The 14057-nt window shown below is 36.5% G+C and overlaps 1 protein-coding gene across 2 annotated transcripts in view; it reads left to right on the forward strand.

The window, feature by feature from the left end:
• pth3r (parathyroid hormone 3 receptor) overlaps positions 1-11707 on the forward strand; it is a 29540-nt gene extending 17833 nt beyond the window's left edge. Inside the window, exons 5-15 of one of the 2 annotated variants that reach the window (XM_061909493.1) lie at positions 210-320; positions 410-534; positions 1888-1979; positions 2079-2232; positions 2308-2461; positions 3524-3584; positions 3665-3731; positions 7421-7515; positions 7574-7715; positions 7785-7826; positions 7887-11707. In XM_061909493.1, coding sequence (XP_061765477.1) covers positions 210-320; positions 410-534; positions 1888-1979; positions 2079-2232; positions 2308-2461; positions 3524-3584; positions 3665-3731; positions 7421-7515; positions 7574-7715; positions 7785-7826; positions 7887-8339 — 1496 coding nt within the window. In that variant the 3' untranslated portion in view covers positions 8340-11707. Of the gene's footprint in view, positions 1-209; positions 321-409; positions 535-1884; positions 1980-2078; positions 2233-2307; positions 2462-3523; positions 3585-3664; positions 3732-7420; positions 7516-7573; positions 7716-7784; positions 7827-7886 lie in introns of both variants that reach the window. The other variant, XM_061909492.1, reaches the window with a different exon arrangement.
• The last annotated feature ends 2350 nt before the right edge of the window (positions 11708-14057 follow it).

The following is a 14057-nucleotide window of genomic DNA, read 5'->3' on the forward strand; positions in this document are numbered from 1 at the left end:
CTGTACAATAAGGTCAAGAAGTTCAAATGTATAATAGAGCAGCAGTGATTTATTAGGGCTCTGATATGATACATCACCTTGCTAATATCCTGCTGACCAGTATTTGAATATAAATGCTGACAATAGCGCAGCATTTGTCATTCCCACTGTGACGCAGATTAAATGTGATAACTTGCTTCAATGGTTTAACTGAATTGTTTTCTTTGCAGAAGGTGAATGTATCCCCGAGTGGGACGGGATCATCTGCTGGCCAAGGAGCAAGTCGGGTCAGCTGGTGTCTGTTCTGTGTCCGGAGTACATTTATGACTTTAATCACAGAGGTAAGAAGAGAGCATCAATCTTGTCTTGGCTGCTTGTCATAACAAGCAGATAACATCACAATAGAAGCTTTAATATTGCCTTGATGAAGGTCGGGCTTACCGCCAATGTGACGCATCTGGTAACTGGGAGCAGGTGTCCATCATCAACCGCACGTGGGCCAACTACAGCGAGTGCACCGCCTATTTGTCGTCAAATTATAGGAACCAGGAAGAGGTGTGTAAAAATTGTTCTTTTATGGACCTTACATGCACATTTTTTGACAACTGTATAGAAATCAGCCCCAAATCAATTAGGTGCACATTATCATGCTCATTTTAAAAGTTTGTAATATTCTTGTGTTTTATTTATCTTAACATAATAAATGATCAACTGAGGAACGTTGTAGTCAAAGTACTAACAATGTTACTATTTTATGGACGCTATCTCATAATTTTGACTTTTTAACTCATAATTTCGACTTTCTTGTCTCAAAATTTCAATTTCATCTCATAACTTTGACGTTTTATCTCATGAGTTCGATTTTTTTATTTCATAATTATGACTTTCTAACTCATAACTCATAATTTAAATGTTTTCATCTCATAAGTCAACTTTATCTCATAATTTTGAATCCTTAACTCATAATTTCGACTTTCCTACCTCACAATTTCCACTTGTTTCGTAATTTTGACTTTTTATCTCATAATTATGATTAATAATAATTTTGGGTTTTTTCATCCCATAATTTCAGTTTGTTTCATAATATCATTTTGATCTCATAATCACATAATTATGACCTTCTATCTCATTTTGAAATGTTTACCTCGTGATTTTGACTTGTATCTAATAATTTCGACTTGCTTATCTCATGATTGAACTTTATCTAATAATTTAGAATTTTAATCTCATAATAGGAACTATTATGTTGTGTTAAGTAAATAAACATATTCCAATATTTAATGTAACAATTATGTAAAATGGGCAGCACGGTGGGATAGAGGTTAGTGCAGGTAGTCCTGGGTTCAATCCCAGGCTCGGTATCGTTCTGTGTGGAGTTTGCATGTTCTCCCCGTGACTGAGTGGGTTCCCTCCGGGTACTCCGGCTTCCTCCCACCACCAAAAACATGCACCTGGGGATAGGTTGATGGGCAACACTAAATTGGCCCTTGTAAGTGAATGTGAGTGTGAATGTTGTCTGTCTATCTGTGTTGGCCCTGCGATGAGGTGGCGACTTGTCCAGGGTGTACGCCGCCTTCCGCCAGAATGCAGCTGAGATAGGTTCCTGCACTCCCCGCAACCCCGAACGGGGCAAGCGGTAGAAAATAATGGATGGATGTGATTTTCTACTTTTTTAAATTTTATTTTATAATTTTCCAAAATAAATTAAAAACACTTTTAACATTATAATTATTTGGTATTGTCTCTAAAATGTTGAGGACAAAAATTAGTTTCTTACAAGATGTGGAAAATGTGAAGCCCTGTGAATAATTTCCGGATGTTCTGTACATATAGTAATTGTATTTTGAAGGCAATGTTTCACTGTCAGTTATAACTATACATACACTGTATCTGTGCATTGGCCAGAAGGTGTTTGAAAGACTCCATCTCATGTACACTGTTGGCTACTCCATCTCTCTGGCATCCCTGTTGGTGGCTGTCTCCATACTCTGCTACTTCAAGTAAGACGGCACATGAACCTGTGTATATACATATATATACTAATATATATATATATATATATTAGTATATAAAATTAATTATATACCCCCTTTCTCCAGGCGGCTCCACTGCACACGCAATTACATCCACGTCCACCTCTTCACCTCCTTCATATGTAGAGCAGTCAGCATCTTTGTGAAGGACGCTGTGCTCTACTCAGTGACAGTTGAGAGTGAAGAAGAACCTGAGCTTGCAGGACACAAGCAGCATATGGTTAAATGCAACAGCATGTTTAGGTAGTCACTATTCGCTTGTTTGTTATCACATTTGATATATTTGTGTGTTCAGGCTGGCTGCAAAGTAGCTGTCACGCTCTTCCTTTATTTTTTGGCCACCAACCATTACTGGATTTTAGTGGAGGGCTTGTACCTACACAGCCTTATCTTCATGGCTTTCCTCTCTGATAAGAACTACCTGTGGGCCTTAACTGTCATTGGGTGGGGTAAGCACACACACACACACACACACACACATTCTTGTAATTGTTCCTTTCTTGAGACCTCCGAAAATGCCTACCTCTTGAGGACCACCCTTTCTAGATATACTGTATAAGGAATTGTATTTACAACATTAATAATATATACATACTATGCAAATATGAAAAAGGTAAGCTTTTTGTTGTTTTTCAATTTTTATTTTTTGTTTGTAATTGTTTTTTAATTTTCCTTATTTACTCAAGTTATTACAGAATGTCTCTACATACAGTTTATTTTATTTTAATTTTTTAAATTTTGGCCCAAGGGGCACATTTTTAAATGTCTTACACAGTTTTGTTATTACATATGTTGGCCAGAGGGGGAGCACTTCAAATGTTTACACACACATTTGTTATTTTATATGTTGACCAGAGCAGGAGCATATTTAAAACCGTTACACAGTCAATTTGAAAAATCCCTCCTTTTTGGGACCACCCTAATAGATTTCACCACAAGAGATGCAAATCAGACATTCTCTATTTTTTGTAAAGTGATTAAGGCCAATGACAAACGAGTCATGGACCACAGATGGCCCCTGTGCCGCACTTTTGGCAACCCAGCCGTAGAAGCTAACTGTTAATGGCCCTTTTAGTCTTAGTACCGTAGTGTATTTGTTCATCCTATAGTCACATATGGGACGCGGGTTGTCTAATGTCAGCACCAGAAGTTGTCAAATCGGCTAGAAATCAGATTTCTTTTCGAGGATGAATAGGGAAATCCTTCTTTAGCTGCCGTCTTGTTACATCATATATTGCTGCCTTTGCACCTGTCAATGTTTATTTTTGTATGCACATTAAATCAACAAAAAATCCGGACTTTGGAGCAATGTTCACAGAATCTAGTATTTGGTTTTCTATTAGATGCAATGGTTTTCCGTATTGGGACCATGATTTCGGTCCTAACTTGTTCACTGGTCCTCATATGGAAGGTACTTTTCCTTGTTGATGTCTCAAGAAGGGTAGAAATACAAGAACACACACACACTAGTTTTACTCCAAGCAAAATCTGATCACCACTTTAATTTGAAGGTGTTCCTGCTTTATTTGTGTCCATCTGGGTCAGTGTGCGAGCATCGCTGGCAGACACACAGTAAGTCAATAATATGGCAGGAATTTGCATTTAATTCAACATTTAATTCAAATCATGACACCTCTTTTTATTTTCAAAAGATGCTGGGACATCAGTGCTGGGAACCTGAAGTGGATTTATCAAGTTCCCATTCTGGCGGCCATTGTTGTAAGGACAATACACACAGCAGCCACAATATTAGGTACACCAATCTGTACTTTATTAATGGCTTAAAAGTGCTGGTAGAGGAGCTGCATGTAGTCATTCAAAACAGACACAATATATATGAATATAAACGTTAAATTAATGGATTTAACAGTGGTTTAAGTGCATTTCATATGATTAAATGTCTATAATATATACAGTACAGGCCAAAAGTTTAGACACACCAAATTCAAAGCGTTTTCTTTATTTTCATGACTATTAGACTATTGTAGATAGTCACTGAAGGCATCAAAACTATGAATGAACACATGTGGGGTTATTTACTTAACAAAAAAAGGTGAAATAACTGAAAACATGTTTCATATTGTATTTTCTTCAAAATAGCCACCCTTTGCTCTGATTACTGCTTTTCACACTCTTGGTGTTCTCTCGATGAGCTTCAAGCCCACCTGTGAAGTGAAAACCATTTCAGGTGACTACCTTTAGAAGCTCATCGATATAATAATAAAGTACTATCTAATCTAATGCCAAGGGTGTGCGAAAAAGTAATTAGAGCAAAGGGTGGCTATTTTGAAGAAACTACAATATAAAACATGTTTTAGTTATTTCACATTTTTTTGTTAAGTACATAACTTCACATGTGTTCATTCATAGTTTTGATGCCTTCAGTGACAATCTACAATGTAAGTAGTCATGAAAATAAGGAAAACGCATTTATATGAGAAGGTGTGTCCAAACTTTTGGCATGTACTGTATATTTTTTAAATATATTTTTTCCGTGGGTGGTGGCAGACGCCCAAAGTCAGCTGGATAGGCTCCATCTTACCTGCAACCCCAGTGAAGATAAGTGGTATAGAAAATGGATGGATGGATGGGATGTGGCAGAGAAATACATAAATGAAAAAATTGGAGGTAAAACTAAATATAATAGTAATAATACTGCCTTTTATAATATTTTAATTATACATTTATTAAAAAATGATATGCATCAACAATGTATCCTTTACAAATGTATAATTTTCCAATATTATGATATATTTGTTAAATACCGTGTATTATTTGTAACGATTCACCTTTGCCGACCCCAACGCAAAGAAGAAATAAAAAATAATAAAAAGAACACTCAAAAAGGAGTGACAAAAAACAACCTAGGATGCACACAGAATGTGTGCAGAAATGCCAATCCCACACGAAAAGGTGTGGAGAAACAGAAATTGCACAAAAAAGGAGTGGAGAAATGGAAATCACACACAAAAGGTGTGGAGAGGAACAAGTAAACACTACACAGTAGCACTGGGTCAGAGCTACAGGAAGAAGGAGCGAGAGTGGAGCCGTAGCAGAGGACATGGACACGTCTTGAAGAGTGAAGCGTCAGGAATCAACTGACATGGAGTGAATAGGCTGGAGAACTTTAGTAGTCAGGAGGAAATGGGTATCAGGTGTGAGCGAAGGTGGCTCTGCCCTTTAGCCAAAAGTGAGACAGACGGCAGCAGAACTGCCAGATCGTGACAATTATTATTTCATTATCATTAGTAGTAGTTACCATAGTAGTGGTGTTATGTTTTTTTATTTTATTTACAGTACTTAAAGGCCTACTGAAATGAGATTTTCTTATTCAAACGGGAATAGCAGGTCCATTTTATGTGTCATACTTGATCATTTCGCGATATTGCCATATTTTCGCTGAAAGGATTTAGTAGAGAACATCGACGATAAAGTTTGCAACTTTTGGTCGCCAATAGAAAAGCCCTGCCTTTACCGGAAGTATGTGGGCGTGACGTCACGAATTGCAGGGCTCCACTCATATTCACATTGTTTATAATGGGAGCCACCAGCAGTAAGAGCAATTCGGACTGAGGAAGCGACAATTCCTCCATTAATTTGAGCGAGGATGAAAGATTCGTGAACTAGGATATTGATAGTGAAGGACTAGAGAAAAAAAAAAAAAAGCAGCGGCAGTGTGAGCGTTTCAGATCTAATTAGACACATTTACTCGGATCATTCTGGAAGATCCTTTATCTGCTTATTGTTTCAATAATGTTTTAGTGAGATTTTAAAGATCGTAAAGACATACCTCGAGGTCGGATGGCTGCGGTGAACACGCAGTGTCTCAGAGAGAAGCCGTGGAGCCAAGCTCACAGCTGCCTTTTTTGACAGCTGCTGCAGGATGACGAATAATCCACTGATGTCTTTTGATTGATTGATTGATTGATACTTTTATTAGTAGATTGCACAGTTCAGTACATATTCCGTACAATTGAGCACTAAATGGTAACCGCCGAATAAGTTTTTCAACGTGTTTAAGTCGGGGTCCACGTTAATCAATTCATGGTACAAATATATACTATCAACATAATACAGTCATCACACAAGTTAATCATCATAGTATATACATTGAATTATTTACATTATTTACAATCCGGGGGGTGGGATGAGGAGCTTTGGTTTATATCAGTACTTCAGTCATCAACAATTGCATCAAAAGAGAAATGTGGACATTGAAACAGTGTAGGTCTTACTTAATAGGATATGTACAGCCAGCAGAGAACATAGTGAGTTCAGATAGCATAAGAACAAGTATATACATTAGAAGTACGTTTGAGTTGTTTATAATCCGGGGAGATGGGATGTGAATGTAGGAGGGTATTAGTAAAGTGTTGAAGTTGCCTGGAGGTGTTGTTTTAGAGCGGTTTTGAAGGAGGATAGAGATGCACTTACTTTTATACCTGTTGGGAGTGCATTCCACATTGATGTGGCATAGAAAGAGAATGAGTTAAGACCTTTGTTAGATCGGAATCTGGGTTTAACGTGGTTTGTGGAGCTCCCCCTGGTGTTGTGGTTATGGCGGTCATTTATGTTAAGGAAGTAGTTTGACATGTACTTCGGTATCAAGGAGGTGTAGCGGATTTTATCCGGTAAGATATGTATCACAATTTCCCCATCCAAAAACATGCTGGTTGACGTAGAGAAAACATGTTTGCTTGATCGCTCTGCTTCACAACAAACAAAGAAACACCGGCTGTGTCTCGGTGCTAAAGACAGCTGCAATCCACCGCTTTCCACCAACAGCATTTTTCTTTATAGTCTCCATTATTAAATGAGCAAATTGCAAAAAATTCAGCAACACAGATGTCCAAAATACTGTGTAATTATGCGGTTAAAGCAGACGACTTTTAGCCGCGAGTGGTGCAGCGCTAATATTTCCTGACAGTTCGTGACGTCGCGCGTACGCGTCATCATTCTGCGACGTTTTCAACAAGAAACTTGCAGTAAATTTAAAATTGCAATTTAGTAAACTAAAAAGGCCGTATTGGCATGTGTTGCAACGTTAATATTTCATCATTGATATATAAACTATCATACTGCGTGGTGGGTAGTAGTGGGTTTCAGTAGGCCTTTAAAATGTTCCATTATTCTAGTCATTTTTATCATTATCGTTATGTACTTTACTGTGGTTGTAGTTTACAAAACAATGGGAGCTTTTTCCAATACTCAGGAGTACTATATGACGAACTATTAAAAACCGTAATTAACTTATTGTTGAGAACCCCGCGTTACATGCTTCTAAATGTGAAATTGATCATGGGGAGTGTTGGATTTCAATAGACTGAGTGTACCTAATGAAATGGCCAGCGAAACTCCATTACATTGATGTTGTTATGAGACATACTGTGTTTATTGTTTGAGTGCAGGTGAATTTCCTCCTCTTTGTCAACATTATACGTGTTCTAGCCTCCAAACTGTGGGAGACAAACACTGGCAAACTGGATCCCCGACAACAATACAGGTAACTTAGTGAACTTTGAAGCCCTGAAAGCACATTCATTTTCACCCTGACTCTGCAGGAAGCTCCTCAAGTCAACGCTGGTGCTTATGCCCTTATTTGGAGTCCACTACATGGTCTTTATGGCTCTTCCTTACACTGAAGTGTCGGGGCTGCTGTGGCAGGTGCAGATGCACTACGAGATGTTCTTCAACTCGTCACAGGTGCCAAACTTATTCTGTTATTTAGCTGCAATATGGGTGTATGAGTGAGTCTCATTGGGATCATTCCAGGGCTTCTTCGTGGCCTTTATCTACTGCTTCTGCAACGGCGAGGTAATGCTCTGGCGAGTCCATGGCAACAACACGGCGATTTATAAGAGAATCCTTTTGCAGGTGCAAGCAGAGGTAAAGAAGGCATGGCTAAGAAGAAGCTTAGCGTTGGACCTGAAGCAAAAAGCCAGGATAACCAGCAGTAACGGCGGCGGCAGCTGTTACTACGGGGGCATGATGTCTCACACCACCACTCACAGTGTCTGCATGTCCGCCGCACATCCCCGAGCGTTTCCCCTCGGCACCAACATAGGGTCCAGGTTACCTCGCCACGCCCCCCTCTATGCACAGAGCAGTCTACCCGGATACGCGGTCAGCTATTGTGAGACATCGGGCCTCCAGCAGGAGATGGCAGCGAGGAGGTCGGGAGGGAGCGAATCCGGAGTTGTCTTTGCAAGGCATGCAAGAGGATGCAAGAGACAGGAGGACAAAAGCTGTGGGGCTTCAACACAGACCCCTCCGGAAGATGATGCCGACACCTCCTTGTCTGTTAAAGAGCTGGAAACTGCCTTGTAAAAACTGTGGGATGCCAGGATCCTGAATAAGGATGGTAGGTGAAACCACACAATCTAATTGTATCCAATACAAGAAATATATGTATATATTTTTAAATATAGTTGAGGTTTCTGTGGTTTATTCGTTATACAGTGCTTAATACCGGGGTAAAGTGGAATATGTATTAGGTCAGGAAAAAACACAGACACTATTTCATCCCTACAAGCCTGTTTTGAAACAGGCTTGTAGGGATGAAATAGCCAGTGCTACAGTGTTGTGTTTACAGGAAAAAACGCAGAAATTATTTCATCCCTACAAGCCTTAACCGTAGTCAGCCATAACAGGCTTGTAGGGATGAAATAGCCTCTGTGTTTTTTCCTGACTTAACGTATATATTTTCAAATATATAAATCAAAGGAAAATGGAGGGGAAAAAAACAAACATCTGATACAAGCAGAGGTGAAAAAATTTTAAAAACACCAAAAAAAGGAAAAAAAAAACGAGCCAGTACAAAGAATGGATGGATGGATGGGTTATTAAATTAGTATTATTAGAAACCACAAATGTGTTCAATTATACACAAAGAGGAAAAGTGAAACACAACCTTTTGTAAAAAAAAAAAGTTTGTCTTCTCTTATTTAACAATCAGTATATTGTTAAATAAATAAGACTGTAGGGTTGCCGCTATCGATTAGTTTAGTAATAGAGTGACTAGTTGTCTTGATTTTGAGATGCACATGGAATGCACAAATGTAGCTTGCAGGTAAAAGATTATTCAAATACACTTATAGTCAAGCTCTCGTCTACACAGACACTCTCATGCAGAGATGTGCACGTAAAACAGAATTTTGCTTCCACAAAAAACAAGGTTACACTTGCGGTAAGGCGTGCCACAGCAGTCAATTCCCGAGCGCTGAATAAAGTGCGATACTGGTTTGAGAAGGTTGTGGAATTAGTAATACAATTCAGGTGGACCGAACAGCGCTCTGAAGCAGGGGTCAAGTTGCATCAGGATGGACAAACCGAAACAGGTAAATAAACCAAAATATGAGCGCTAGAGCGGAACTAAATCATAAAAAAACGGAAAATGCCAACAAAGTTGTGTGACAAGCCGTGACAAATCTTTTGATTACTATCTTCTATTTATGGAGTAATGGGATAAAACACACTTTATAGCCCTCAACGTGTATTTTAGGGGAAATAGTTGAAATACAAACATTTTTTTCTGCTTCTTACAACCTACCTTTTTTCTAACAAATTCACATCAACTTTGAAATAGCATTTTTCAATAAAAAAATGTACGAAAAAAGCTTTCATGCTGTTCGGCGCCACAGAGCGCTTTAATGTGTGCTCCATTGCATGTGGCTGTGCGGAAACTATGACCATGAATTTAAAGATCTGCGTGCTGCCTGTGGTCCCGGTTTTATAATTTTTTATAAGTTACACTCATTAATCGATTAATCGAAAAAACAGTACATATATCTAAGCTCAACTTAATTGATTAATTGCTGCAGCCCTGTTTGGCTGTCCAAGTTAACACGTTAACTCATGCGATTGGTCACAAAACATTATCACAATAATCATGTATATACAAAGATTAATCAGACTATTTAGTTTGAGAGCCCATGCTTCTTTACCTTAACGGCGGATGGTTACTTGAAAGGCAGCTGTAAAGGTTGTTACGCGGTCAGGGATCAAGTCAGTGCAAGGATGAGAGAGGAGAGTTGGCTGGCAAAATAAACCCCGGCGGGACTTTGAATGAAAGAGCAGTTTACCAGTGAAATTGCATTTGTGTCAAAATGTTTGGGTATTTTAAAGTTAATGCACACAAGTAATTTACTACGATTAATGACAATTAATCAAATATTACATTGCATTTGTGTCAACTTTTTTGGGTATTTTCAAAGTTAATGCACACAAGTAATTTACTACGATTAACGACAAGTATTCAAATATAAAATGCAAAGACGTTTAAAATACAAAAAGAAATTGGGAGGAGGAGAAAAATCCTATATAAAATTATAAATCAATAATTATGTCTTCTGTCAGAATTTCACAATTAGCGATGAATGTATATATAAACATGGAAAAAAAGAAAACAGGAACATTTCACTTTAAAATAAACCAATACGGGATAAAACCTTTGGCAATGTTTGAAAATATGAATTAAAACATTCAAAAATGTTCTTGGATGACATTCTGACAATTAAATATTGGGGTCTTTTTTTTGTGGTAATTTAAATCATGCATGCATGCAATCTACTGTGAATATTCAAAATGCAAAAGTTTGTTTCATCTGAGCAAAACGTTGAATCGTTTAACGGCGCTAATAATACATTTGAAAAAAATATAATTGGAATTTTTTTTTTTCAAGAATGATAGTCAATAATTGTTTTCTGTAAAAGTTTTACAATATGTGAATATACAAACAAAACAAAAAAACACACAATTTGTATCATTCATTATTATCATTTATTATCATTCATTTTTTAAAAATACACATGAAAATGGGAAAATTATGTTTATTATCATTGTTGTTGTGTAGTGGTGTACTGAACTACTCCAGTATTGTATTGGATGTAAATAGATTGTGTGGTTGCATCTAATAAGGGGGCATACTTTTAATTGTGTCATCATTTAAATTGTATCCAAGCAAAGATTGTATTGTTTTCTCTAGTTTTCCACCCATCATTTGAAATGGTGTCTTTTAAAGTCCCATCCTACATTTGGCCTCAATAAGTAGACCAAAACAAGCTCCTCTGTTGACATGTGAGCATTTTTATTAATGTATTGTAGTAAGTAGAGTGGTGGGCATTACAATCCTGTTACCAAGCTCACTATCCAAATATCCAATATTATGCCTCTTCGCCTGCTGTGGTCAGACAGGTCTAGACGGGCAGGGTGCTCGCTTCACTGGTAGCCTTGTCTCTGTTCATTCATCAGCCGTGACAGGCCTTAGGGCGCTGGTGCAAAGGCTGGACATCGCCACCTTCCTCTGAGACTTTATAATCTCGCAACACCATCATGAATTTCACACGTTAGCCTCAGGAATGGACGCAGAGCTGCAGAGGCGGCACTCACGCTTGGTTATGTGTGTGTTCTATTTTTATACTCACATTAGGAATGCACATTGTTGATTGGCACTGTGAGCAGATATATTAATTTGGAAATATGTTTATTGTTATATTTGTGGTTTGCACTGCTTTTTTGCTCTCATTGCTAAATAAGATCAGTAGTATTAAGTAAGGTTGAGCGATACTGCAAAATATTGTATCGATCCTTTTGCTTTCAAGCCTTTTGAATGATTTTAGTGATTTGTCTTTTAATATTTTGATCATGATTATAATCAGAATAAAACACATGATAATTATATTAGGAAAATATAAAAATATGTCAAACTTATTTGTAAATATTTTAACAGTATATAGCAGTGGTTCTCAACCTTTTTTCAGTGATGTACCCCATGTGAAAATTGTTTTAATTCAAGTACCCCCTAATAAGAGCAAAGCATTTTTGGTTGAAAAAAAAAGGGATAAAGAAGTAGAACCTTGCACTATGTCATTAGTTTCTCATTTATTAAATTGTATAACATTGCAAAATATTGCTCATTTGTAGTGGTCTTTCTTAAACTATTTGGAAATAAAGATATACAAATAACTAAAAACTGGTTGAATAATAAACAAGTGATTCAATTATAAATAAAGATTTGTACACATAGAAGTAATCATCAACTTAAAGTGCCCTCTTTAGGGATTGTAATAGAGATCCATCTGGATTCATCAACTTAATTCTAAACATTTTTTCACAAAAAACAAATCTTTAGCATCAATATTTATGGAAAATGTCCACAAAAAATCTAGCTGTCAACACTTGTATTTTTTTCACAGTTTATGAACTTTCATTCATATTTTGTTGAAGTATTATTCAATAAATATATTTATAAAGGATTTTTGAATTGTTGCTATTTTTTTTTAGAATATTTAAAAAAAATCTCACGTAGCCCTTGGCATACCTTCAAGTACCCCCAGGGGTACGCACACCCCCATTTGAGAACCACTGGTATATAGAATTACAATTTAAGACAATGTTAGAATATCAACTAAATAATACATTGCTTTTTTTATTACATACAATTAAGAAACTATAAAAATATGTCAAACTTATTTGTAAATATTTTAACACTATATAGTACAATACAATTTAAAACAATGTTACAATATCAACTAAATAATAAATGGATAGTTTTTTTTATTACATAAGATTATTTGAGCAAGGTGAAATATTTATATAGTGTGAAATAACCAAAAACATGAATCACTATTATTCAAATACTTTTGCCTACCTATGTCTTAATAATGTATTTATGGTTTGTAAATATATGTGTGAAAATTAATTGAAAGTTGGTCACATCACGCTAGCATCGATCTGATATCGGCAATGATACAATACCAAGAATTGATCAACGTGGACTCCGACTTAAACAAGTTGAAAAACTTATTCGGGTGTTACCATTTAGTGGTCAATTGTACGGAATGTGTACTGTACTGTGCAATCTACTAATAAAAGTTTCAATCAATCAATCAAAATCGGCATCGACACTGGCCATATTTGATACATACCGTATTTCCTTGAATTGCCGCACGGCATATAGTATGCGCCTGCCTTGAATTACTGCCTGGTCAAACTCGCTTCGCAAAATAATTAGCACATGCTTAGTATTACCGCCTGGTCAAACTCGTGACGTCACGAGTGACACTTCCCCTGTCATCATTTTCAAAATGGAGGAGGCTGATTTCAATACTAGTAATTTGAAATCGCATAAAGGGAAGAAGATTAAGAGCTATTCAGTAGGATTTAAGGTCCAAGCTTACATCACACTCAAATTTTTACTGCATGCCTTTGGTAAGTACCGGAGTGAGAAGAGGTTTTAAAATAATTAGTGCATGCTTACTTTTATCGCATGCCTTTGGTAAGCTCAGGAGTAAGAGGTTTTTAAATTATCAGCGCATTACCGGCGGCAATTCAAGGAAATATGGTATGTTTATTGTTATATTTGTGGTTTGCACTGCTTTTTTGCCCTCATAGCTAAATAAGATCAGTAGTATTAAGTAAGGTTGAGCGATACTGCAAAATATTGTATCGATCCTTTTGCTTTCAAGCTCCTTGAATAATTTAGTGATATGGCTTTTAATATTAGAATAAAACAATTATATTGGGAACATTTGTCAAACTTATTTTTAATTATTTTAACAGTATATAGAATAATACAATTTAAGACAATTTTAGAATATCAACTAAATAATACATTGCTTTTTTATTACACACAGTTAGGAAACTATAAAAATATGTCAAACTTATTTGTGAATGTTTTAACAGTATATAGTACAATATAATTTAAGACAATGTTACAATATCAACTAAATAATAAATTGTTTTTTTTATTACATACGATTATTTGAGCAAGGTGAAATATTTATATAGTGTGAAATAACCAAAAACATGAATGACTATTATTCAAATACTTTTGCTTTTTGCCCACCTGTGTCTTAATAACGTATTTATGGTTTGTAAATATATCAAATATATGTGTGAAAATTAATTGAAAGTTGGTCGCATCACGCTATAGCATCGACCTGATATCGGCATTGATATGATACCATGAATTGATCAACGTGAACCCCGACTTAAAGAAGTTGAAAAACTTATTCGGGTGTTACCATTTAGTGGTCAATTGTACGG

The sequence above is a fragment of the Nerophis ophidion genome, linkage group LG08, assembly GCF_033978795.1.
Source record: "Nerophis ophidion isolate RoL-2023_Sa linkage group LG08, RoL_Noph_v1.0, whole genome shotgun sequence".
Classification (NCBI taxonomy): Eukaryota; Metazoa; Chordata; class Actinopteri; order Syngnathiformes; family Syngnathidae; genus Nerophis; species Nerophis ophidion.